Below are 23823 nucleotides of genomic sequence, written 5' to 3'. Positions count from 1 at the left end.
AAGCTCCCTCTACACTGTCACCATCAAACACTCCCTGGACAGGTACAGCACGGGGTTAGATACAGAGTAAAGCTCCCTCGACACTGTCCCCATCAAACACTCCCAGGAGAGGTACAGCACGGGGTTAGATACAGAGTAAAGCTCCCTCTACACTGTCCCCATCAAACACTCCCAGGACAGGTACAGCACGGGGTTAGATACAGAGTAAATCTCCCTCAACACTGTCCCCATCAAACACTCCCAGGACAGGGACAGCACGGAGTTAGATACAGAGTAAAGCCCCGTCTACACTATCCCCATCAAACACTCCCAGGACAGGTACAGCACGGGGTTAGATACAGAGTAAAGCTCCCTCTACACTGTCCCCATCAAACACTCCCAGGACAGGTACAGCACGGGGTTAGATACAGAGTAAAGCTCCCTCAACACTGTCCCCATCAAACACTCCCAGGACAGGTACAGCACGGAGTTAGATACAGAGTAAAGCCCCCTCTACACTGTTCCCATCAAACATTCCCAGGACAGGTACAGCACGGGGTTAGATACAGAGTAAAGCTCACTCTACACTGTCCCCATCAAACACTCCCAGGACAGGTACAGCACGGGGTTAGATACAGAGTACAGCTCCCTCTACACTGTCCCCATCAAACACTCCCAGCACAGGTACAGCACGGTGTTAGATGCAGAGTAAAGCTCCCTCTACACTGTCCCCATCAAACACTCCCAGCACAGGTACAGCACAGGGTTAGATACAGAGTAAAGCTCCCTCTACACTGTCCCCATCAAACACTCCCAGGACAGGTACAGCACGGGGTTAGATACAGAGTAAAGCTCCCTCTACACTGTCCCCAACAAACACTCCCAGGACAGGTACAGCACGGGGTTAGATACAGAGTAAAGCTCCCTCTACACTGCCCCCATCAAACACTCCCAGGACAGGTACAGCACGGGGTTAGATACAGAGTAAAGCTCCCTCTACACTGTCCCCATCGAACACTCCCAGGACAGGGACAGCACGGGGTTAGATACAGAGTAAAGCTCCCTCTACACTGTCCCCATCAAACACTCCCAGGACAGGTACAGCACAGGGTTAGATACAGAGTAAAGCTCCCTCTACACTGTCCCCATCAAACACTCCCAGGACAGGTACAACACGGGGTTAGATACAGAGTAAAGCTTCCTCGACACTGTCCCCATCAAACACTCCCAGGACAGGTACAGCACGGGGTTAGAAACAGAGTAAAGCTCCCTCTACACTCTCCCCATCAAACACGCCCAGGACAGGTACAGCACAGCGTTAGATACAGAGTAAAGCTCCCTCTACACTGTCCCCATCAAACACATCCAGGACAGGTGCAGCACGGGGTTAGATACAGAGTAAAGCTCCCTCTACACTGTCCCCATCAAACACTCCCAGAACAGGTACAGCACAGAGTTAGATACAGAGTAAAGCTCCCTCTACACTGTCCCCATCAAACACACCCAGGACAGGTACAGCACGGGGTTAGATACAGAGTAAAGCTCCCTCTACACTGTCCCCATCAAACACTCCCAGAACAGGTACAGCACAGAGTTAGATACAGAGTAAAGCTCCCTCTACACTGTCCCCATCAAACACTCCCAGGACAGGTACAGCCCGGGGTTCGATACAGAGTAAAGCTCCCTCTACACTGTCCCCATCAAACACTCCCAGGATAGGTACAGCACGGGGTTCGATACAGAGTAAAGCTCCCTCTACACTGTGCCCATCAAACACTCCCGGGACAGGTACAGCACGGGGTTCGATACAGAGTAAAGCTCCCTCTACACTGTCCCCATCAAACACTCCCAGGACAGGTACAGCACGGGGTTCGATACAGAGTAAAGCTCCCTCTACACTGTCCCCATCAAACACTCCCAGGACAGGTACAGCCCGGGGTTCGATACAGAGTAAAGCTCCCTCTATACTGTCCCCATCAAACACTCCCGGGACAGGTACAGCACGGGGTTAGATACAGAGTAAAGCTCCCTCTACACTGTCCCCATCAAACACTCCCAGGACAGGTACAGCACGGGGTTAGATACAGAGTAAAGCTCCCTCTACACTGTCCCCATCAAACACTCCCTGGACAGGTACAGCACGGGGTTAGATACAGAGTAAAGCTCCCTCGACACTGTCCCCATCAAACACTCCCAGGACAGGTACAGCACGGAGTTAGATACAGAGTAAAGCTCCCTCAACACTGTCCCCATCAAACACTCCCAGGACAGGTACAGCACGGAGTTAGATACAGAGTAAAGCTCCCTCTACACTGTCCCCATCAAACACTCCCAGGACAGGTACAGCACGGAGTTAGATACAGAGTAAAGCTCCCTCTACACTATCCCCATCAAACACTCCCAGGACAGGTACAGCACGGGGTTAGATACAGAGTAAAGCTCCCTCTACACTGTCACCATCAAACACTCCCTGGACAGGTACAGCACGGGGTTAGATACAGAGTAAAGCTCACTCGACACTGTCCCCATCAAACACTCCCAGGACAGGTACAGCACGGAGTTAGATACATAGTAAAGCTCCCTCTACACTGTCCCCATCAAACACTCCCAGGACAGGTACAGCACCGGGTTAGATACAGAGTAAATCTCCCTCAACACTGTCCCCATCAAACACTCCCAGGACAGGTACAGCACGGGGTTAGATTCAGAGTAAAGCTCCCTCTACACTGTCACCATCAAACACTCCCTGGACAGGTACAGCACGGGGTTAGATACAGAGTAAAGCTCCCTCGACACTGTCCCCATCAAACACTCCCAGGAGAGGTACAGCACGGGGTTAGATACAGAGTAAAGCTCCCTCTACACTGTCCCCATCAAACACTCCCAGGACAGGTACAGCACGGGGTTAGATACAGAGTAAATCTCCCTCAACACTGTCCCCATCAAACACTCCCAGGACAGGGACAGCACGGAGTTAGATACAGAGTAAAGCCCCGTCTACACTATCCCCATCAAACACTCCCAGGACAGGTACAGCACGGGGTTAGATACAGAGTAAAGCTCCCTCTACACTGTCCCCATCAAACACTCCCAGGACAGGTACAGCACGGGGTTAGATACAGAGTAAAGCTCCCTCAACACTGTCCCCATCAAACACTCCCAGGACAGGTACAGCACGGAGTTAGATACAGAGTAAAGCCCCCTCTACACTGTTCCCATCAAACATTCCCAGGACAGGTACAGCACGGGGTTAGATACAGAGTAAAGCTCACTCTACACTGTCCCCATCAAACACTCCCAGGACAGGTACAGCACGGGGTTAGATACAGAGTACAGCTCCCTCTACACTGTCCCCATCAAACACTCCCAGCACAGGTACAGCACAGGGTTAGATACAGAGTAAAGCTCCCTCTACACTGTCCCCATCAAACACTCCCAGGACAGGTACAGCACGGGGTTAGATACAGAGTAAAGCTCCCTCTACACTGTCCCCAACAAACACTCCCAGGACAGGTACAGCACGGGGTTAGATACAGAGTAAAGCTCACTCTACACTGTCCCCATCAAACACTCCCAGGACAGGTACAGCACGGGGTTAGATACAGAGTACAGCTCCCTCTACACTGTCCCCATCAAACACTCCCAGCACAGGTACAGCACAGGGTTAGATACAGAGTAAAGCTCCCTCTACACTGTCCCCATCAAACACTCCCAGGACAGGTACAGCACGGGGTTAGATACAGAGTAAAGCTCCCTCTACACTGTCCCCAACAAACACTCCCAGGACAGGTACAGCACGGGGTTAGATACAGAGTAAAGCTCCCTCTACACTGCCCCCATCAAACACTCCCAGGACAGGTACAGCACGGGGTTAGAGACAGAGTAAAGCTCCCTCTACACTGTCCACATCAAACACTCCCAGGACAGGTACAGCACGGGGTTAGATACAGAGTACAGCTCCCTCTACACTGTCCCCATCAAACACTCCCAGCACAGGTACAGCACAGGGTTAGATACAGAGTAAAGCTCCCTCTACACTGTCCCCATCAAACACTCCCAGGACAGGTACAGCACGGGGTTAGATACAGATTAAAGCTCCCTCTGCACTGTCCCCATCAAACACTCCCAGGACAGGTACAGCACGAGGTTAGATACAGAGTAAAGCTCCCTCTACACAGTCCCCATCAAACACTCCCAGGACAGGTACAGCATGGGGTTAGATACAGAGTGAAGCTCCCTCTACAGTGGCCCCATTCCACAGTGAGGGCCAATACTGAGTGAGTGCTGCTCTGTCACATGGTCCGTAGTGAGGCAGATGCTTACTGTCCAAGAATCTGTATTGAGGGAAACACATATTGTTCGAGGGTCAGTGCACAAGGTGTGTCGCACTGTCAGAGGGTCAGTGCTGAGGGAGCGCCGCACTGTCGGAGGGTCAGTGCTGAGGGAGCGCCGCACTGTGAGAGTGTCAGTGCTGAGGGAGTGCCGCACTGTCGGAGGGTCAGAGCTGAGGGAGCGCCGCACTGTCGCAGGGTCAGTGCTGAGGGAGCGCCGCACTGTCGGAGGATCAGTGCTGAGGGAGCGCCGCACTATCGGAGAGTCAGCGCTGAGGGAGCGCCGCACTATCGGAGAGTCAGCGCTGAGGGAGCGCCGCACTGTCGGAGGGTCAGTGCTGAGGGAGCATCGCACTGTGGGAGTGTCAGTGCTGAGGGAGCGCCGCACTGTCGGAGGGTCAGTGCTGAGGGAGCGCCGCACTGTCGGAGGGTCAGTGCTGAGGGAGCGCCGCACTGTCGGAGGGTCAGTGCTGAGGGAGCGCCGCACTGTCTGAGAGTCAGTGCTGAGGGAGCGCCGCACTGTCTGAGAGTCAGTGCTGAGGGAGCGCCGCACTTTCGGAGAGTTAGTACTGAGGGCGTGCCGCACTGTCTGAGAGTCAGGGCTGAGGGAGCGCCGCACTTTCGGAGAGTTAGTACTGAGGGCGTGCCGCACTGTCGGAGAGTCAGTACTGAGGGAGTGCCGCACTGTCAGAGGTTCAGTGCTGAGGGAGCGCCGCACTGTCGGAGAATTCTAGGTTGAGGGAGCACCGCACTGTCGGAGAGTCAGTACTGGGGGAGCGCCGCACTGTCGGAGGGTCAGTGCTGAGGGAGCGCCGCACTGTCGGAGAGTCAGTACTGAGGGAGCGCCGCACTGTCGGAGGGTCAGTGCTGAGGGAGTGCCGCACTGTCGGAGAGTCAGTGCTGAGGGAGCGCCACACTGTAGGAGGGTCAGTGCTGAGGGAGTGCCGCACTGTCCGAGGTTCAGTGCTGAGGGAGCGCCGCACTGTCGGAGAGTCAGAACTGAGGGAGCGCCGCACTGTCAGAGGGTCAGTGCTGAGGGAGTGCCGCACTGTCGGATGGTCAGTGCCGAGGGAGTGCCGCACTATCGGAGAGTCAGTACTGAGGGAGTGCCGCACTGTCGGAGAGTCAGTACTGAGGGAGTGCCTCACTGTCGGAGGGTCATTGCTGAGGGAGCGCCGCACTGTCGGAGGGTCATTGCTGAGGGAGCGCCGCACTGTCGGAGAGTCAGTACTGATGGAGCGCCGCACTGTCGGTGGGGTCAGTACTGAGGGAGCGCCGCACTGTCAGAGGGTCAGTACTGAGGGAGCGCCACACTGTCGGAGGGTCAGTGCTGAGGGAGCGCCGCAGTGTCAGAGGGTCAGTGCTGAGGGAGCGCCGCACTGTCGGAGGGTCAGTGCTGAGGGAGCGCCGCACTGTCGGAGGGTCAGTGCTGAGGGAGCACCGCACTGTCAGAGGGTCAGTGCTGTGGGAGCGCCGCACTGTCTCAGGGTCAGTGCTGAGGGAGCGCCGCACTGTCAGAGGGTCAGTGCTGAGGGAGCGCCGCACTGTCAGAGGGTCAGGACTGAGGGAGCGCCGCACTGTCGGAGGGTCAGTGCTGAGGGAGCACCGCACTGTCAGAGGGTCAGTGCTGAGGGAGCGCCGCACTGTCGGAGAGTCAGTACTGAGGGAGCGCCGCACTGTCGGAGGGTCAGTGCTGAGGGAGCACCGCACTGTCGGAGGGTCAGTCCTGAGGGAGCGCCGCACTGTCGGAGAGTCAGTACTGAGGGAGCGCCGCACTGTCGGAGAGTCAGTACTGAGGGAGCGCCGCACTGTCGGAGAGTCAGTGCTGAGGGAGCGCCGCACTGTCGGAGGGTCAGTACTGAGGGAGCGCCGCACTGTCGGAGGGTCAGTGCTGAGGGAGCGCCGCACTGTCGGAGGGTCAGTGCTGAGGGAGCACCGCACTGTCGGAGAGTCAGTACTGAGGGAGCACCGCACTGTCGGAGGGTCAGTGCTGAGGGAGCGCCGCCCTGTCGGAGGGTCATTGCTGAGGGAGCGCCGCAGTGCGGGAGAGATGTGTTTCTGGTTGTGACTGTTCGCTTCTTGATTTCTCCTCCACCCCTTCCCTCAGGTGAAAGGTTTTTCGGCATCGACAGTGGCCGGAATGCTGCCCTCCATTCTGTGCCATCCGAACACTACACCATCATCTTCAATGTATTCGTCATGATGCAGCTTTTCAACGAGATCAACGCGCGCAAGATTCACGGTGAACGCAACGTCTTCCAGGGAATCCAGAGCAACCCCATCTTCTGTTCTATCGTCATGGGAACCTTCGGAATCCAGGTCAGTGCACGGCGTGGGTGTGTCGAGGGGTGTTCGGGGCGGGCGAGAGACAGAGAGAGAGAGTGAGACAGAGAGAGAGAGAGAGAGACAGAGAGAGAGACAGCGAGAGAGAGACAGAGAGAAAGAGAGACATAGAGAGTGAGACAGAGAGAGAGAGAGACATAGAGAGGGACAGAGAGAGAGACAGAGAGAGAGAGAGAGAGAGAGACAGAGAGACAGAGTGAGAGAGAGACATAGAGAGAGTGAGACAGAGAGAAAGAGACATAGAGAGGGACAGAGAGAGAGCTAGGCAGACAGAGACAAAGAGAGACAGAGTGGCAGAGAGAGAGACTGAGACATAGAGAGAGTGAGACAGAGAGAGATAGTGAGACAAAGAGAGTGAGACAGAGAGAGAGAGACATAGAGAGAGTGAGACAGAGAGAGAGTGAGACAGAGAGAGAGTGAGATAGAGAGAAAGAGACAGAGAGAGAGTGAGACAGAGAGAGAGTGAGACAGAGAGAAAGAGACATAGAGAGGGACAGAGAGAGAGCTAGGCAGACAGAGACAAAGAGAGACAGAGTGGCAGAGAGAGAGAGTGAGACATAGAGAGAGTGAGACAGAGAGAGAGAGAGACAGAGAGACAGTGAGGCAGAGAGAGAGAGAGTGACAGAGAGTGAGAGAGAGAAATGGAGAGAGAGTGAGAGAGAGAGAGTGAGACAGACAGAGAGAGGGTGAGAGACATGAGACAGAGAGAGTGAGACAGAGAGTGAGAGACAGAGAGAGACAGAGAGAGAGAGAGAGAGTGAGACAGAGAGAGAGAGAGAGTGAGACAGAGAGAGAGAGTGAGACAGAGAGAGAGAGAGAGAGAGACAGAGAGAGAGAGTGAGACAGAGAGAGAGAGTGAGACAGAGAGAGAGAGAGAGACAGAGACAGAGAGTGAAAGTGAGACAGAGAGAGTGAGACAGAGAGAGACAGGGAGAGACAGAGCGAGAGAGTGAGACAGAGAGAGAGGGAGAGACAGAGAGAGAGTGAGACAGAGAGAGAGAGAGAGAGGGAGAGACAGAGAGAGGGTGAGACAGAGAGAGAGAGAGTGAGACAGAGAGAGACAGTGAGACAGAGAGAGAGAGAGAGAGTGAGACAGAGAGAGAGAGAGACATAGAGAGAGTGAGACAGAGAGAAAGAGACATAGAGAGGGGCAGAGAGAGAGCTAGGCAGACAGAGACAAAGAGAGACAGAGAGGCAGAGAGAGAGAGTGAGACAGAGAGAGAGAGACAGAGAGAGAGAGAGAGACAGAGAGAGACTGACGGAGAGAGAGAGACGGAGAGAGAGAGACGGAGAGAGAGAGACGGAGAGAGAGAGACGGAGAGAGTGAAAGTGAGACAGAGAGAGACAGACAGAGAGAGACAGAGAGAGTGAGACAGAGAGAGAGAGACAGAGAGAGACAGAGAGAGAGAGACAGAGAGAGTGAGAGTGAGACAGAGAGAGTGAGACAGAGAGAGAGAGAGCGAGACATAGAGAGAGTGAAACGGAGAGAGTGAGAGAGACAGAGAGAGAGTGACACAGACAGAGAGTGAGAGACAGTGAGACAGACAGAGAGAGTGAGACAGACAGAGTGAGACAGAGAGTGAGAGACAGTGAGGCAGAGAGAGAGGGAGTGACAGAGAGTGAGAGAGAGAAACGGAGAGAGAGAGAGAGAGTGAGACAGACAGCGAGAGGGTGAGAGACAGTGAGACAGAGAGAGTGAGACAGAGAGTGAGAGACAGAGTGAGACAGAGAGAGAGTGAGACAGACAGAGAGAGAGAGTGAGACAGAGAGAGAGAGAGAGACAGAGAGAGGGTGAGACAGAGAGAGAGAGAGGGTGAGACAGAGAGACAGAGACAGAGAGTGAGAGTGAGACAGGGAGAGAGAGTGAGACAGAGAGAGAGAGAGTGAGACAGAGAGAGACAGGGAGAGACAGGGAGAGTGAGACAGAGAGAGAGGGAGAGAAATAGAGAGAGAGAGTGAGACAGAGAGAGAGAGACAGAGAGAGAGAGACAGAGAGAGAGACAGAGAGAGAGAGAGACCGAGAGAGAGAGTGAGACAGAGAGACAGAGAGAGAGAGAGTGAGACAGAGAGGGAGAGTGTGACAGAGAGAGAGTGAGACAGAGAGAGAGAGGGAGAGACAGAGAGAGAGAGAGACAGAGAGAGAGACAGAGAGAGAGAGTGAGACAGAGAGACAGAGAAAGAGTGAGACAGAGAGAGAGAGTGAGACAGAGAGAGAGAGACAGAGAGAGAGAGAGACAGAGAGAGGGTGAGACAGAGAGAGAGAGAGACAGAGAGAGACAGTGAGACAGAGAGAGAGAGAGAGACATAGAGAGAGAGAGACACAGAGAGAGAGTGAGACAGAGAGAGAGAGAGAGACATAGAGAGAGTGAGACAGAGAGAGAGAGACATAGAGAGGGACAGAGAGAGAGCGAGGCAGACAGAGACAAAGAGAGACAGAGAGGCAGAGAGAGAGAGTGAGACAGAGACAGACAGAGTGAGAGAGAGACAGAGAGAGAGAGTGAGACAGAGAGAGAGAGAGACAGAGAGAGTGAGTGAGACAGAGAGTGAGAGACAGAGAGAGTGAGACAGACAGAGAGAGTGAGACAGAGACAGAGAGAGAGTGAGACAGAGACAGAGGGAGAGACAGAGAGCGGGTGAGACAGAGAGAGTGAGACAGAGAGACAGAGAGAGAGAGACAGAGAGAGAGAGAGAGACAGAGAGAGAGAGTGAGACAGAGAGAGTGAGACAGAGAGAGAGTGAGACAGAGAGAGGGTGAGACAGAGAGTGAGAGACAGAGAGAGAGTGAGACAGACAGAGAGAGTGAGACAGAGACAGAGAGAGAGAGAGTGAGACAGAGAGAGAGAGAGAGAGAGTGAGACAGAGAGAGAGAGTGAGACAGAGAGAGAGAGGGAGAGACAGAGAGAGAGTGTGATACAGAGAGTGAGACAGAGACAGAGAGTGAGACAGAGAGACAGAGAGAGAGAGAGTGAGACAGAGAGAGAGAGTGAGACAGAGAGAGGGTGAGATAGAGAGAGAGTGAGACAGAGAGACAGAGAGAGGGAGAGACAGAGAGAGGGTGAGACAGAGAGAGAGAGAGGGAGACAGAGAGAGACAGTGAGACAGAGAGAGACAGAGTGAGACAGAGAGAGAGAGAGAGAGAGAGAGTGAGACAGAGAGAGAGAGTGAGACAGAGAAAGGGAGAGAGAGAGAGACAGAGAGATAGAGAGAGAGAGGGGGAGAGACAGAGAGAGAGGAAGAGACAGAGAGAGAGACACAGAGAGAGAGAGAGTTAGACAGAGAGAGAGAGAGTGAGACAGAGAGAGAGACAGACAGACAGAGGGAGAGACAGAGAGAGAGGGAGACACAGAGAGAGATGGTGAGACAGAGACAGAGAGAGATATAGACAGAGGGTGAGACAGAGAGATCGATAGAAAGGGAGAGACAGAGAGAGAGGCAGAGAGAGTCAGAGAGAGACGGAGAGAGAAGGTTGATGCACTATCAATTACAACGAGACGAGAGTAGAGAGTAATCGAGGCTTTATTAAGCAGAGATGTGTGGCCTCCTACAGCTGCTGCCGAAATGGCTGCAGCTCGGTGTGCACACACATTTATACTCCGCCGACTGGGCGGAGCCAACAGGCAGGGATCTACCCCCGTACCTGTAGTACAGGAGCCTTACCGTATTACACCTCATATGTGTACTATATACAGCAGTGGTGACTACCACAAGGGTGAGACAGAGAGATAGAGAGAGGCAAGGAGAGAGAGAGTGAGACACAGAGAGAGACAGAGGGAGGGAGAGAGAGAGGAGAGACAGAAGAGAGACAGGGAAGGAGAATTGTTGAGACAGGTAGAGGCAGAGACAGAGAGAGAGAGAGACAGAGAGAGTCAGAAACAGAGACAGTGAGAGATGAAGAGAGACAGAGAGACAGAGACAGAGACAAGAGACAAGAGAGGAGAAAGAATGAGAGACGGAGAGAGGAAGAGACAGAGACAGAAACAGAGAGAGAGTGAGAAACAGAAAGAGACAGAGAGAGAAGAGAAAGAGCGAGACAGACAGACGGAGAGAGAGAGAGAGAGACAGAGAGAGAGAGACAGAGAGAGAGAGAGAGAGACAGAGAGAGGGAGAGAGAGAGAGAGGCACAGAGAGAGAGAGACAGAAATGGAGAGACAGAGTGAGATGAAGTGAGAGACAGAGAGAGGGAGAGACAGAGAGGCAGAGACAGACAGAAACAGAGAAAGAGAGAGAGAGACAAACAGGGAGCGACAGAGAGAGACAGACAGTGACTGAGAGAGAGAGACAGAGACCAAGAGAGAGAGAGACAGAGCTGGACGGTGGAACAGTGGTTAGTACGGCTGCCTCTCAGGGACAGGAGTTCAATTCCGGCCTTGGGTGACCGTGAGGAGTTTGCACCTTCTCCCCGTGTGTGCGTGGGTTTCCTCCGGGTGCTCCGGTTTCCTCCCACAGTCCAAAGATGTGCAGATTTAGGTGGATTGGCCGTGCTAAATTACCCCTTAGTGTCCAAAAGGTTAGCTGAGGTTACTGGGTTATGGGGATAGGGCGTGATGTGTTAAGTAAGTTGGTTCAACGTTGACCGCAACTGGATGCAGTGAAACCAGAAACAGGCTTCTGACACAGGAGATGGTCCAACACTGTTTGATTGAACTTCCTGATTGCTGTACATAGTTTGCTGTGAGTTGACACTCTATTAATCTAACTGATAACCTCCTACTGGCTTGTCCAGACTAACTCTCTACCTCATGGTGATGGTGCTCACTGGCTTGTGCACCCTGACTATCTCAGTAGCTGTGTCCTGTAGAGCGAGGGAGGGTCTTAATGCCCTGTGTGCTTTACAGTGGTGGTGTCCTGTCTGGTGATTGGTTGTTCTGTGTCGTGTGTGTTCATTGGTTATCCTGTGTGTCAATCACTGCCTGTCTGCATCTCATCATATACATGCGTGGATATTATGACAGGGTGAAGGTGTGGGCTTAATTGGGGTGCTCTTTCCAAGGGTCAGGGTGGACCCGATAGACAGAATGGCCTCCTTCTGCAGGTAAATTCTATGATTCTATGAGAGACAGAGAGAGGGACAGAGAGAGAGGGACAGAGAGAGAGGGACAGAGAGAGAGGCACAGAGAGAGAGGGACAGAGAGAGAGAGAAGAGAGAAAGAAAGACAGAGAGGGACAGAGAGAGAGAGAGAGAGAGACAGAGAGAGAGGGAGAGTGAGAGAGAGAAGAGAGAAAGAAAGACAGAGAGGGACAGAGCGAGAGGGAGAGGGCCAAAAACTTTGGGTGTGATAGGTGAACCCAGAGGTAATGTAGCATCAGGGACATGTTTTGATGGGATACTGAGCTCGAGAGAGTTTGGTTGCAGTTAGCGCATGAGAGGGAATTAAAACGATGGAAATCGAGATGCAGCAGAAGAAATGGAGACGGAAATGAGGGTTGGAATTTGAGAAAGACATCCAGCTTAAGACACGAGAAATTAGTTGCCAGCTGCCGGAAAGGAATGGAACCCGGTGGCGATATGATTAAATTTATACAGGCCCTCCCAAAATGCGATGGAGGAGGAAGTGGAAACCTTTTTTAGGGCTTTTGAGAAAATAGCAACCGAAGAGAAAGGGTTTTAATAATAATTGTTATTGTCACAAGTAGGCTTACATTAACACTGCAATGGCGGCACGTGGCGCAGTGGTTAGCACTGCTGCCTACGGCGCCGAGGACCCAGGTTCGAATCCCGGCTCTGGGTCACTGTCCGTGTGGAGTTTGCACATTCTCCCCGTGTCTGCGTGGGTTTCACCCCCACAACCCAAAGATGTGCAGCTTAGGTGGATTGGCCGCGCTAAATTGCTCCTTAATTGGAAAAAATAATAATAATTGGGTACTCTAAGTTTATTAAAAAAACACTGCAATGAAGTTACTGTGAAAATCCCCTCGTCGCCACATTACGGCGCCTGTTCGGGTCACAGAGGGAGAATTCAGAATGTCCAATTCACCCAACAAGCGCGTCTTTCGGGACTTGTGGGAGGAAACCGGAGCACCCGGAGGAAACCCACCCAGACACGGGGAGAACGTGCAGACTCCACATAGACAGTGACCCAAGCCGGGAATCGAATCCGGGTCCCTGGCGCTGTGAAGCAACAGTGCTAACCCCCTTAATTCAAATGGAAGGATCTAGAAGGATGTGGTGATTTATATTGTGCACCAATGTCAGAGATTGGCTGCGACTCAGTTTGATAGATTTGGCTGGTGAATGAGCCAAGAGGCTGTGCACCTCCTGGCAACAGGCAGTGACTGGATATTATCCCTCCAGAATGTTCTTTCCGAGCCACAACGTTCCCATTTCAGTTTCACTTTTGATTCTGGCAGCGGAGGTAAAGATCCAGCCAAACCCTGCCCAGAAACCACTACTAAGCCTCCTCAAAAAAGATCCAGCTAACCCCCTCTCTCTGCAATAAGCCTCTGGGTGTTCGATTTCTGAAAAACAGGGCCTGGAGACAGGCCATGAACTGAGGGAAAGGTCTGACGAAACAGGGACTCTGTCTCACCAGGAAACTTGTGAGTACAGCCACCAAAACAAGGACTGTGATCCCCCAAACGTACAGCGGAAAAAGCCTGCAACGTCTGAAGCAAAGACTCTTTCAACCTTGTTACGGGCCAGGGTTTAGAGAACTCCAAAGTGTATCATGGAGTTCACCTGCCCCACAACTTTAATAGATTGTGGTGTGGGGAGCACACGGCCCACTCTACAGGTGTGGGACAGCAGAAATGGAAAAGTATTTTTTAAAGCAAAACAATGTTTATTCTATAAACTCAAGTTAACCTTTTAAAAAAATACAGTGAACATCTTAGCAACCATCAATTCAAATACAACCCCCAAAGAATACAACACTAAGTAATCCTTTAAACTTTCCTTTTAACATCCATATGACTTAAAACAAAACCTTTATCAGAAGCACATCAGGTTAAAGTCTGAAAATATTTATAATTCTGAATCCACCAAATGATCAAGAGATAGTCTTTTCATGGCAGAGAGATTAACAGTACACCTGCTCTGTCTGGCTTCAGCTCCAACACTGAAAACAAAACTAAAACACACCCTGCAGCCTGCTCAAAAACGAAAGTAAAAAGCTGACAGACAACCCAGCTCCACCCACTCTCTGACATCACTGCAATAGTAAACACCCATTTCTTAAAGGTACTCTCACATGACATCCTCCATTTGCGTTTTCTTTCCCCCCTTCCCTCCACGATGTTTGTCTGTCTTCTGTGTGTGTGTATAGAGGATGGGGGGAGGCACGTTAGAGTTGGAGTTAGGTGCTTATTAATATTTAACCAACTGTGCCTGCTGATTATTTCACCATTAATCTTGTTATCAATAAACAGTAATTGTGTTTCAACTCACAAACCTGGTGACTGTAATTATTGGGCAGCCGGGGGGGCAAAGATTTCGGGAATTATTAAAATTATTATTGGTTAATTCACCTCTGTTGTGTCTCCGGAGCACAGGGAGTGAAAACAGGCTGTGCATCAAACCAGGGAGTCGTAGTAACACAATACTGGGCAGGGTTTCTGTCTTCTATCCCACTCGGAATACTTTGCACAGTTCCGGTCTTGTATCCCAGTCGGAATATTGCGCACAGTTCCGGCCTCCCTATCCCACTTGGAATACTGTGCACAGTTCCAGTCTCCCTATCCCACTTTGAATGCTATGCAAAGTTTCGGTCTTGTATTCCAGTCGGAATATTGCGCACGGTTCCGGCCTTCCTATCCCACTTGGAATACTGTGCACAGTTCCGGTCTGCCTCTCCCACTCGGAATACTGTGCACATTTCCGGTCTCCATATCCCACTCGGAATACTGTGCACAGTTCCGGGCTCGATATCCCACTCGGAATACTGCGCACAGTTAACGTCTCCATAGCCCACTCAGAATACTGTGCACAGTTCCGGTCTACCTATCCCACTCGGAATACTGTGCACAATTCCGGTCTCCCTATCCCACTCGGAATACTGCGCACAGTTCCCGTCTCCATAGCCCACTCAGAATACTGTGCACAGTTCCGGTCTACCTATCCCACTCGGAATACTGTGCACAGTTCCGGTCTACCTATCCCACTCGGAATACTGTGCACAGTTCCGGTCTACCTATCCCACTCGGAATACTGTGCACAGTTCCGGTCTCAATATCCCACTCGGAATACTGTGCTCAGTTCCAGTCTCCCTAATCCACTCGGAATACTGTGCACAGTTCCGGTCTACCTATCCCACTCGGAATACTGTGCACAGTTCCGGTCTCAATATCCCACTCGGAATACTGTGTACACTTCCGGTCTCCCTATCCCACTCGGAATACTGTGGAACTCGCTCCCATGGGGAGTGGGGAGAATGTGGGACTCAACCCCACTGGGAGTGGGGAGAATGTGGAACTCGCTCCCACGGGGAGCGTGGAGAATGTGGGACTCGCTCCCACAGGAGTGGGGAGAATGTGGGACTCGCTCCCACAGGGAGTAGGGAGAATGCGGCATTCGCTCCCACGGGGAGTGGGGAGAATGTGGGAATCACTCTCACGGGGAGCGTGGAGAATGTGGAATTCGCTCCCACGGGGAGTGGGGAAAATGAGGGACTCACTCCCAGGGGAAGTGGGGAGAGTGTGGAACTCGCTCCCACGGGGAGTGGGGAGAATGTGGAACTCGCTTCCACGGGGAGTGGGGAGAATGTGGAACTCACTTCCACGGGGTGTAGGTAGAATGTGTGACTCGCTCCCACGGGGAGCGTGGAGAATGTGGGACTTGCTCCCACGGGGAGTGGGAGGAATGTGGGACTCGCTCCCACAGGCAGTGGGGAGAATGTGGGAAGCACTCCCACGGGAAGTGGGGAGAATGTGGAACTCGCTCCCACAGGGAGTGGGGAGAATGTGGGACTCGCTCCCACGGGGAGTGGAGAATGTGGGACTCACTCCCACAGGGAGTGGGGAGAATGTGGCACTCACCCCCACGGGGAGTGGGGCAATGTAGAACTCGCTCCCACAGGGAGTGGGGAGAATGTAGAACTCGCTCCCACAGGGAGTGGGGAGAATGTGGGACTCGCTACCACGGGGAGTGGGGAGAATGTGGGACTCGCTCCCACGGGGAGCGGGGAGAATGTGGGACTCACTCCCACGGGGAGTGGGGAGAATGTGGGACTCGCTCCCACGGGGAGTGGGGAGAATGTGGGAATCATTCCCACGGGGAGTGGGGAGAATGTGGAACTCGCTCCCGTTGGGAGAATGTGAGACTCGCTCCCACGGGGACTGGGGAGAATGTGGGACTCGCTACCACGGGGAGTGGGGAGAATGTGGGACGCGCTCCCACGGGGAGTGGGGAGAATGTGGGACGCGCTCCCACGGGGAGTGGGGAGAATGTGGGACTTGCTCCCACAGGAGTGGGGAGAATGTGGGACTCGCTCCCACGGGGAGTAGGGAGAATGCGGCATTCGCTCCCACGGGGAGTGGGGAGAATGTGGGAATCACTCTCACGGGGAGTGGGGAAAATGAGGGACTCACTCCCAGGGGAAGTGGGGAGAATGTGGGACTCGCTCCCAGGGGAAGTGGGGAGAATGTGGAACTCGCTCCCATGGGGAGTGGGGAGAATGTGTGACTCGCTCCCACGGGGAGCGTGGAGAATGTGGGACTTGCTCCCATGGGGAGTGGGGAGAATGTGGGACTCGCTCCCACGGGGAGTGGGGAGAATGTGGGACTCGCTCCCACAGGCAGTGGGGAGAATGTGGGAATCACTCCCAAGGGAAGTGGGGAGAATGTGGGAATCACTCCCAAGGGAAGTGGGGAGAATGTGGGACTCGCTCCCACGGGGAGTGGGGAGAATGTGGGACTCGCTCCCACGGGGAGTGGGGAGAATGTGGGACTCGCTCCCACGGGGAGTGGGGAGAATGTGGGACTCGCTCCCACGGGGAGTGGGGAGAATGTGGGGCTCACTCCCACAGGGAGTGGGGAGAATGTGGGACTCACCCCCACGGGGAGTGGGGAGAATGTGGGACGCGCTCCCACGGGGAGTGGGGAGAATGTGGGACGCGCTCCCACGTCGAGAATGTGGGACTCGCTCCCACGGGGAGTGGGGAGAATGTGGGACTCGCTCCCACGGGGAGTGGGGAGAATGTGGGGCTCACTCCCACAGGGAGTGGGGAGAATGTGGGACTCACCCCCACGGGGAGTGGGGAGAATGTGGGACGCGCTCCCACGGGGAGTGGGGAGAATGTGGGACGCGCTCCCACGTCGAGAATGTGGGACTCGCTCCCACGGGGAGTGGGGAGAATGTGGGACTCACTCCCATGGGGAGCGTGGAGAATGTGGGACTCGCTCCCATAGGGAGTGGGGAGAATGTGGGAATCACTCTCATGGGGAGCGTGGAGAATGTGGAATTCGCTCCCACGGGGAGTGGGGAAAATGAGGGACTCACTCCCAGGGGAAGAGGGGAGAATGTGGGACTCGCTTCCACGGGGAGTGGGGAGAAGGTGGAACTCGCTTCCACGGGGTGTAGGTAGAATGTGGGACTCACTCTCATGGGGAGCGTGGAGAATGTGGAATTCGCTCCCACAGGGAGTGGGGAAAATGAGGGACTCACTCCCAGGGGAAGTGGGGAGAATGTGGAACTCGCTTCCATGGGGAGTGGGGAGAAGGTGGAACTCGCTTCCACGGGGTGTAGGTAGAATGTGGGACTCAACCCCACGGGGAGTGGTGAGAATGTGGGACTCGCTGCCACGGGGAGTAGGGAGAATGCGGCACTCGCTCCCACGGGGAGTGTGGAGAATGTGGAATTCGCTTCCATGGGGTGTAGGTAGAATGTGTGACTCGCTCCCACGGGAAGTGGGGAGAATGTGGGACTCGCTCCCACAGGGAGTGGGGAGAATGTGGGACGCGCTCCCACGGGGAGTGGGGAGAATGTGGGACTTGCTCCCACGGGTAGTGGGGAGGGTGTGGGACTCGCTCCCATGGGGAGTAGGGAGAATGCGGCACTCGCTCCCACGGGGAGTGTGGAGAATGTGGAATTCGCTTCCATGGGGTGTTGGTAGAATGTGTGACTCGCTCCCACGGGAAGTGGGGAGAATGTGGGACTCGCTCCCACAGGGAGTGGGGAGAATGTGGGACGCGCTCCCACGGGGAGTGGGGAGAATGTGGAACTCGCTCCCACGGGGAGCGGGGAGAATGTGGAACTCGCTCCCACGGGCAGTGGGGAGAATGTGGGACTCGCTACCACGGGGAGTGGGGAGAATGTGGGACTCGCTCCCGCGGGGAGTGGGGAGAATGTGGAACTCGCTCCCACGGTGAGTGGGGAGAATGTGAGACTCGCTCCCACGGGGAGTGGGGAGAATGTGGGACGCGCTCCCACGGGGAGTGGGGAGATTGTGGGACTCGCTCCCACGGGTAGTGGGGAGGTTGTGGGACTCGCTCCCATGGGTGGTGGGGAGAATGTGGGATTCGCTCCCACGGGGAGTAGGAAGAATGTGGAACTTGCTCTCACGGGGAGTGAGGAGAATGTGGAACTCGCTCCCACGGGGAGTGTGGAGAATGTGGGACTCACTCCCACGGGGAGTGGGGAGAATGCGACACTCGCTCCCACGGGGAGTGTGGAGAATGTGGGAATCACTCCCACGGGAAGTGGGGAGAATGTGGAACTTGCTCCCACGGGGAGTGGGGAGAATGTGGGACTCGCTCCCGTTGGGAGAATGTGGGACTCGCTCCCACAGGGAGTCGTGAGAATGTGGAACTCGCTCCCACGGGGAGTGGGGGGTATGTGGAACTTGCACCCACGGGGAGTGGGGAGAATGTGGAACTTGCTCCCACGGGGAGTGGGGAGAATGTGGGACTCGCTCCCGTTGGGAGAATGTGGGACTCGCTCCCACAGGGAGTGGGGAGAATGTGGAACTCGCTCCCACGGGGAGTGGGGGGTATGTGGAACTTGCACCCACGGGGAGTGATGAGAATGTGGAACTTGCTCCCACGGGGAGTGGGGAGAATGTGGGACTCGCTCCCGTTGGGAGAATGTGGGACTCGCTCCCACAGGGAGTGGGGAGAATGTGGAACTCGCTCCCACGGGGAGTGGGGGGTATGTGGAACTTGCACCCACGGGGAGTGGGGAGAATGTGGAACTCGCTCCCATGGGGAGCGTGGAGAATGTGGGACTTGCTCCCAGGGGAGTGGGGAGAATGTGGGAATCACTCCCACGGGGAGAATGTGGGAATCACTCTCACGGGGAGTGGGGAGAATGTGGAACTCGTTCCCATGGGGAGTGGGGAAAATGTGGGACATGCTCCCAGGGGGAGTGGGGAGAATGTGGAACCCACTCCCAGCGGGAGTGGGGAGAATAAGGAACTCGCTCCCACAGGGAGCGTGGAGAATGTGGGACTCGCTCCCATGGGAAGTGGGGAAAATGTGGGACTCGCTCCCATGGGGTGTGGGGAGAATGTGGGACTCACTCCCATGGAGAGCGGGGGGAATGTGGAACTCGCTCCCACGGGGAGGGGGGAAAATGGGGAACTCGATCCCACGGGGAGTGGGGAGAATGTGGAACCTGCTCCCATGGGGAGTGGGGAGAATGTGGGATTAGCTCCCACGGGGAGTAGGGAGAATGTGGAACTTGCTCTCACGGGGAGTGGGTAGAATGTGGGACTCACTCCCACGGGGAGTGGGGAGAATGTGGGACTCGCTCCCACGGGGAGTGGGGAGAATGTGGGACTCACTCCCACGGGGAGTGGGGAGAATGTGGAACTCGCTCCCGTTGGGAGAATGTGGGACTCGCTCCCACAGGGAGTGCGGAGAATGTGGAACTCGCTCCCACGGGGAGTGGGGAGAATGTGGGACTCACTCCCATGGGGAGTGGGGAGAATGTGGAACTCACTCCCACGGGGAGTGGGGAGAATGTGGGACGCGCTCCCACGAGGAGTGGAGAGAATGTGTGACGCGCTCCCACGGGGAATGGGGAGAATGTGGGACTCGCTCACACGGGCAGTGGGGAGAATGTGGGATTCGCTACCACGGGGAGTGGGGAGAATGTGGGACGCGCTCCCACGAGGAGTGGAGAGAATGTGTGACGCGCTCCCACGGGGAATGGGGAGAATGTGGGACTCGCTCCCATGGGGAGTGGGGAGAATGTGGGATTCGCTCCCACGGGGAGTAGGAAGAATGTGGAACTTGCTCTCACGGGGAGTGGGGAGAATGTGGGGCTCGCTCCCACAGGGAGTGGGGAGAATGTGGGTCTCGCTCCTGTTGGGAGAATGTGGGACTCGCTCCCACAGGGAGTGCGGAGAATGTGGAACTCGCTCCCACAGGCAGCGTGGAGAATGTGGGACTCGCTCCCATGGGGAGTGGGGAAAATGTGGGACTCGCTCCCATGGGGTGTGGGGAGAATGTGGGACTCACTCCCATGGAGAGCGGGGGGAATGTGGAACTCGCTCCCATGGGGAGGGGGGAAAATGGGGAACTCGATCCCACGGGGAGTGGGGAGAATGTGGAACCTGCTCCCATGGGGAGTGGGGAGAATGTGGGATTCGCTCCCACGGGGAGTAGGGAGAATGTGGAACTTGCTCTCACGGGGAGTGGGGAGAATGTGCGACTCGATCCCACGGGGAGTGGGGAGAATGTGGGACGCGCTCCCACGGGGAGTGGGGAGAATGTGGGACTTGCTCCCATGGGGAGTGGGGAGAATGTGGGATTCGCTCCCACGGGGAGTAGGGAGAATGTGGAACTTGCTCTCACGGGGAGTGGGGAGAATGTGGGACTCGCTCCCACAGGGATTGGGGAGAATGTGGGTCTCTCTCCCGTTGGGAGAATGTGGGACTCGCTCCCACAGGGAGTGCGGAGAATGTGGAACTCGCTCCCACGGGGAGTGGGGAGAATGTGGGACTCACTCCCACGGGGAGTGGGGAGAATGTGGAACTCGCTCCCACGGGGAGCGGGGAGAATGTGGGACTCGCTCCCACGGGCAGTGGGGAGAATGTGGGATTCGCTACCACGGGGAGTGGGGAGAATGTGGGACGCGCTCCAACGGGGAGTGGGGAGAATGTGGGACGCGCTCCAACGGGGAGTGGGGAGAATGTGGGACTCGCTCCCACGGGCAGTGGGGAGAATGTGGAACTCGCTCCCACGGGGAGTGGGGAGAATGTGGGACTCACTCCCACGGGTAGTGGGGAGGTTGTGGGACTCGCTCCCATGGGGAGTGGGGAGAATGTGGGATTCGCTCCCACGGGGAGTGGGGAGAATGTGGGACTCACTCCCATGGGAGTGGGGAGAATGCGACACTCGCTCCCACGGGGAGTGGGGAGAATGTGGGCCTCGCTCCCGTTGGGAGAATGTGGGACTCGCTCCCACGGGGAGTGGGGAGAATGTGGGACTCGCTCCCATGGGGAGTGGGGAGAATGTGGGACTCGCTCCCATGGGGAGTGGGGAGAATGTGGGACTCGCTCCGACGGGGAGTGGGGAGAATGTGGGACTCGCTCCCACGGGGAGTGGGGAGAATGTGGGAAACACTTCCACGGGGAGTGGGGAGAATGTGGAACTTGCTCCCAGGGGAGTGGGGAGAATGTGGGAATCACTCCCACGGGGAGAATGTGGGTATCACTCTCACGGGGAGTGGGGAGAATGTGGAACTCGCTCCCACGGGGAGTGGGGAAAATGTGGGACTTGCTCCCAGGGGTGTGGGGAGAATGTGGGAATCACTCTCACGGGGAGTGGGGAGAATGTGGAACTCGCTCCCACGGGGAGTGGGGAAAATGTGGGACATGCTCCCAGGGGGAGTGGGGAGAATGTGGAACCCACTCCCAACGGGAGTGGGGAGAACATGGAACTCGCTCCCACAGGGAGCGTGGAGAATGTGGGACTCGCTCCCATGGGGAGTGGGGAAAATGTGGGACTCGCTCCCATGGGGTGTGGGGAGAATGTGGGACTCACTCCCATGGAGAGCGGGGGGGAATGTGGAACTCGATCCCACGGGGAGTGGGGAAAATGGGGAACTCGATCCCACAGGGAGTGGGGAGAATGTGGAACCTGCTCCCATGGGGAGTGGGGAGAATGTGGGACTCGCTCCCATGGGGAGTGGGGAAAATGTGGGACTCGGTCCCATGGGGTGTGGGGAGAATGTGGGACTCACTCCCATGGGGAGCGGGGGGAATGTGGAACTCGCTCCCACGGGGAGTGGGGAACATGTGGAACTCGCTCCCACGGGGAGTGGGGAACATGTGGAACTCGCTCCCACGGGGAATGGGGAGAATGTGGAACACACTCCCATGGGGAGTTGTTGAGCTTAATCGTGTCAACGTGTTTAAGGGGGAGGGTGGAAACTGGATAAACAGGAGGGGAAAATGAAGGAGGTGGGGTATGGAGGAGGAGGCTGGTGTGAGCCAGGAACACCGACATGGATCTGTGGGGCTGAATAAATTGTTTCTGGGGTTGTAAATCCTGTGTTATGACATCCTGGGCAGGTATGCGGTCAAATCTAGCCCAGCGGGCCCTGGAGTCCCAGTATAAGTGAATTAACCAATGATTTGTGTAACATGTTTGGGGTTCGTGATCCTCCATTGCTCCAATAACTTCTAGGCACCAGATTTGTAAGTAAAACGTGAAGGAACTGTTTATTTACACCAAGGGAACAGATAAATTTGTCATGGCGATAATCGAACAACGTCCTGCTAATCTAATTATTCCCCTAACCTCGTCCCACCCTCCACCCACATTTACACAAGAGACACACAGTGGGGGTAGTGAAGGATCAAAATAATGGGAATCAAAAGGGCATGAGATGGATCTTTGCTGCAGAGGTTGAAGTCTTTGTAGTCAGCTATCTTCCTGACACTGAGTGTTGCAATCACTAGTTAGTCTGGTTCTCCTGATTACTGCCTTCCGATAGAACATAGAACGTACAGTGCAGAAGGAGGCCATTCGGCCCATCGAGTCAGCACCGACCCACTTAAGCACTCACTTCCACCCTATCCCCATAATCCAATAACCCCTCCTAACCTTTTTGGTCACTAAGGGCAATTTTATCATGGACAATCCACCTAACCTGCACGTCTTTGGACTGTGGGCGGAAACCGGAGCACCCGGAGGAAACCCACGCAGGCACGGGGAGAACGTGCAGACTCCGTACACACAGTGACCCGGTGGGGAATCAAACCTGGGACCCTGGCGCTGTGAAGCCACAGTGCTATCCACTTGTGCTACCGTGCTGCCCGGGCATGCAAGGGCAGGCTGCATAACTCTCTCTGGGGAGTCACTTTCACATTACTGACCTCCACCAGACTGGCTTCCAGCCTCACTGAGAAGAATTAAAGTCTCTGCCTGGGAGTTTAAAAAAGGTTCTCTGACCACTCCGCCTCTCAACCGCTTGCCTGGCCTTTGTGCCGGTTTATTGGCTGCAGGGTAGAGAGAAAGATAAAGGCCTTTGCTTCTAGATCTTAAGAGGTATCAGGACAGAGAGCTACCAGCACTGTGCCTTCCTCTGCCTTCAAGCAGAGGTTAACCTTTTACAGGCCTGGCTGGAGAATGCTTTAATCGCCAGCCTATGCTGATAGAGTCACCACTTCCCCCTCCTGGCTAAAACAGAACCGACGTCAAAATGGAGTCGGCTATCCTTCTTCCAGAATCTTCTGAAGCTCCCTTCTAATCAACAGTCAAAAACCGCACATGTCCCGGGACTTCAAAAGAACTGATGGGCTGCTAGCCAAGTCCATAAAAACGTGACATCAATGGACTATGCCACGTAGCGCACTGCACTGAGGGGGGGGGGGGGGGGTCCTCAACCCAGTTCAAATAGCACCCGAGACCTAAGGCGGCATGGCAGCGCGGTGGTTAGCACTGGGACTGCAGCGCTGAGGTCCTGGGTTCGAATCCCGGCCCTGGGTCGCTGTCCGCGGGGGTTGGCACATTCTCCCGCGTCTGCGTGGGATTCGCCCCCCCACGACCCAAAGATGTGCAGGGCGGGTGGATTAAAAATAGCACCTTGGACTGGGTTATTCCAGTTGAAAACAAAAGTCTGCAGAATTGTGGAATCGATGAAAAATAGCAAAAAGGACGATTACGCAGGGCAGGCAAGGTTTAAACATGGGGATCCTTACATCGATGTATCACAAAGACAACATACCGAGCAGTGCCCAGCAGATAGATACAATGATGTGACTGACGCGGTTTTTTGAGTATTCCCCAC

General features: G+C 55.0%; 1 protein-coding gene across 1 annotated transcript in view; it reads left to right on the top strand.

Annotated features, from left to right (window-relative positions):
• Positions 1–23823, top strand: part of LOC140399440 (plasma membrane calcium-transporting ATPase 3-like) — a 412738-nt gene that overhangs the window by 379091 nt on the left and 9824 nt on the right. Inside the window, 1 exon segment of the mRNA XM_072489018.1 lies at positions 6418–6629. Within this exon segment, the coding sequence (XP_072345119.1) occupies positions 6418–6629 (212 nt within the window).

Source organism: Scyliorhinus torazame, chromosome 22, assembly GCF_047496885.1.
Source record: "Scyliorhinus torazame isolate Kashiwa2021f chromosome 22, sScyTor2.1, whole genome shotgun sequence".
NCBI lineage: Eukaryota > Metazoa > Chordata > Chondrichthyes > Carcharhiniformes > Scyliorhinidae > Scyliorhinus > Scyliorhinus torazame.
This window is presented reverse-complemented; position numbering and strand designations above follow the sequence as displayed.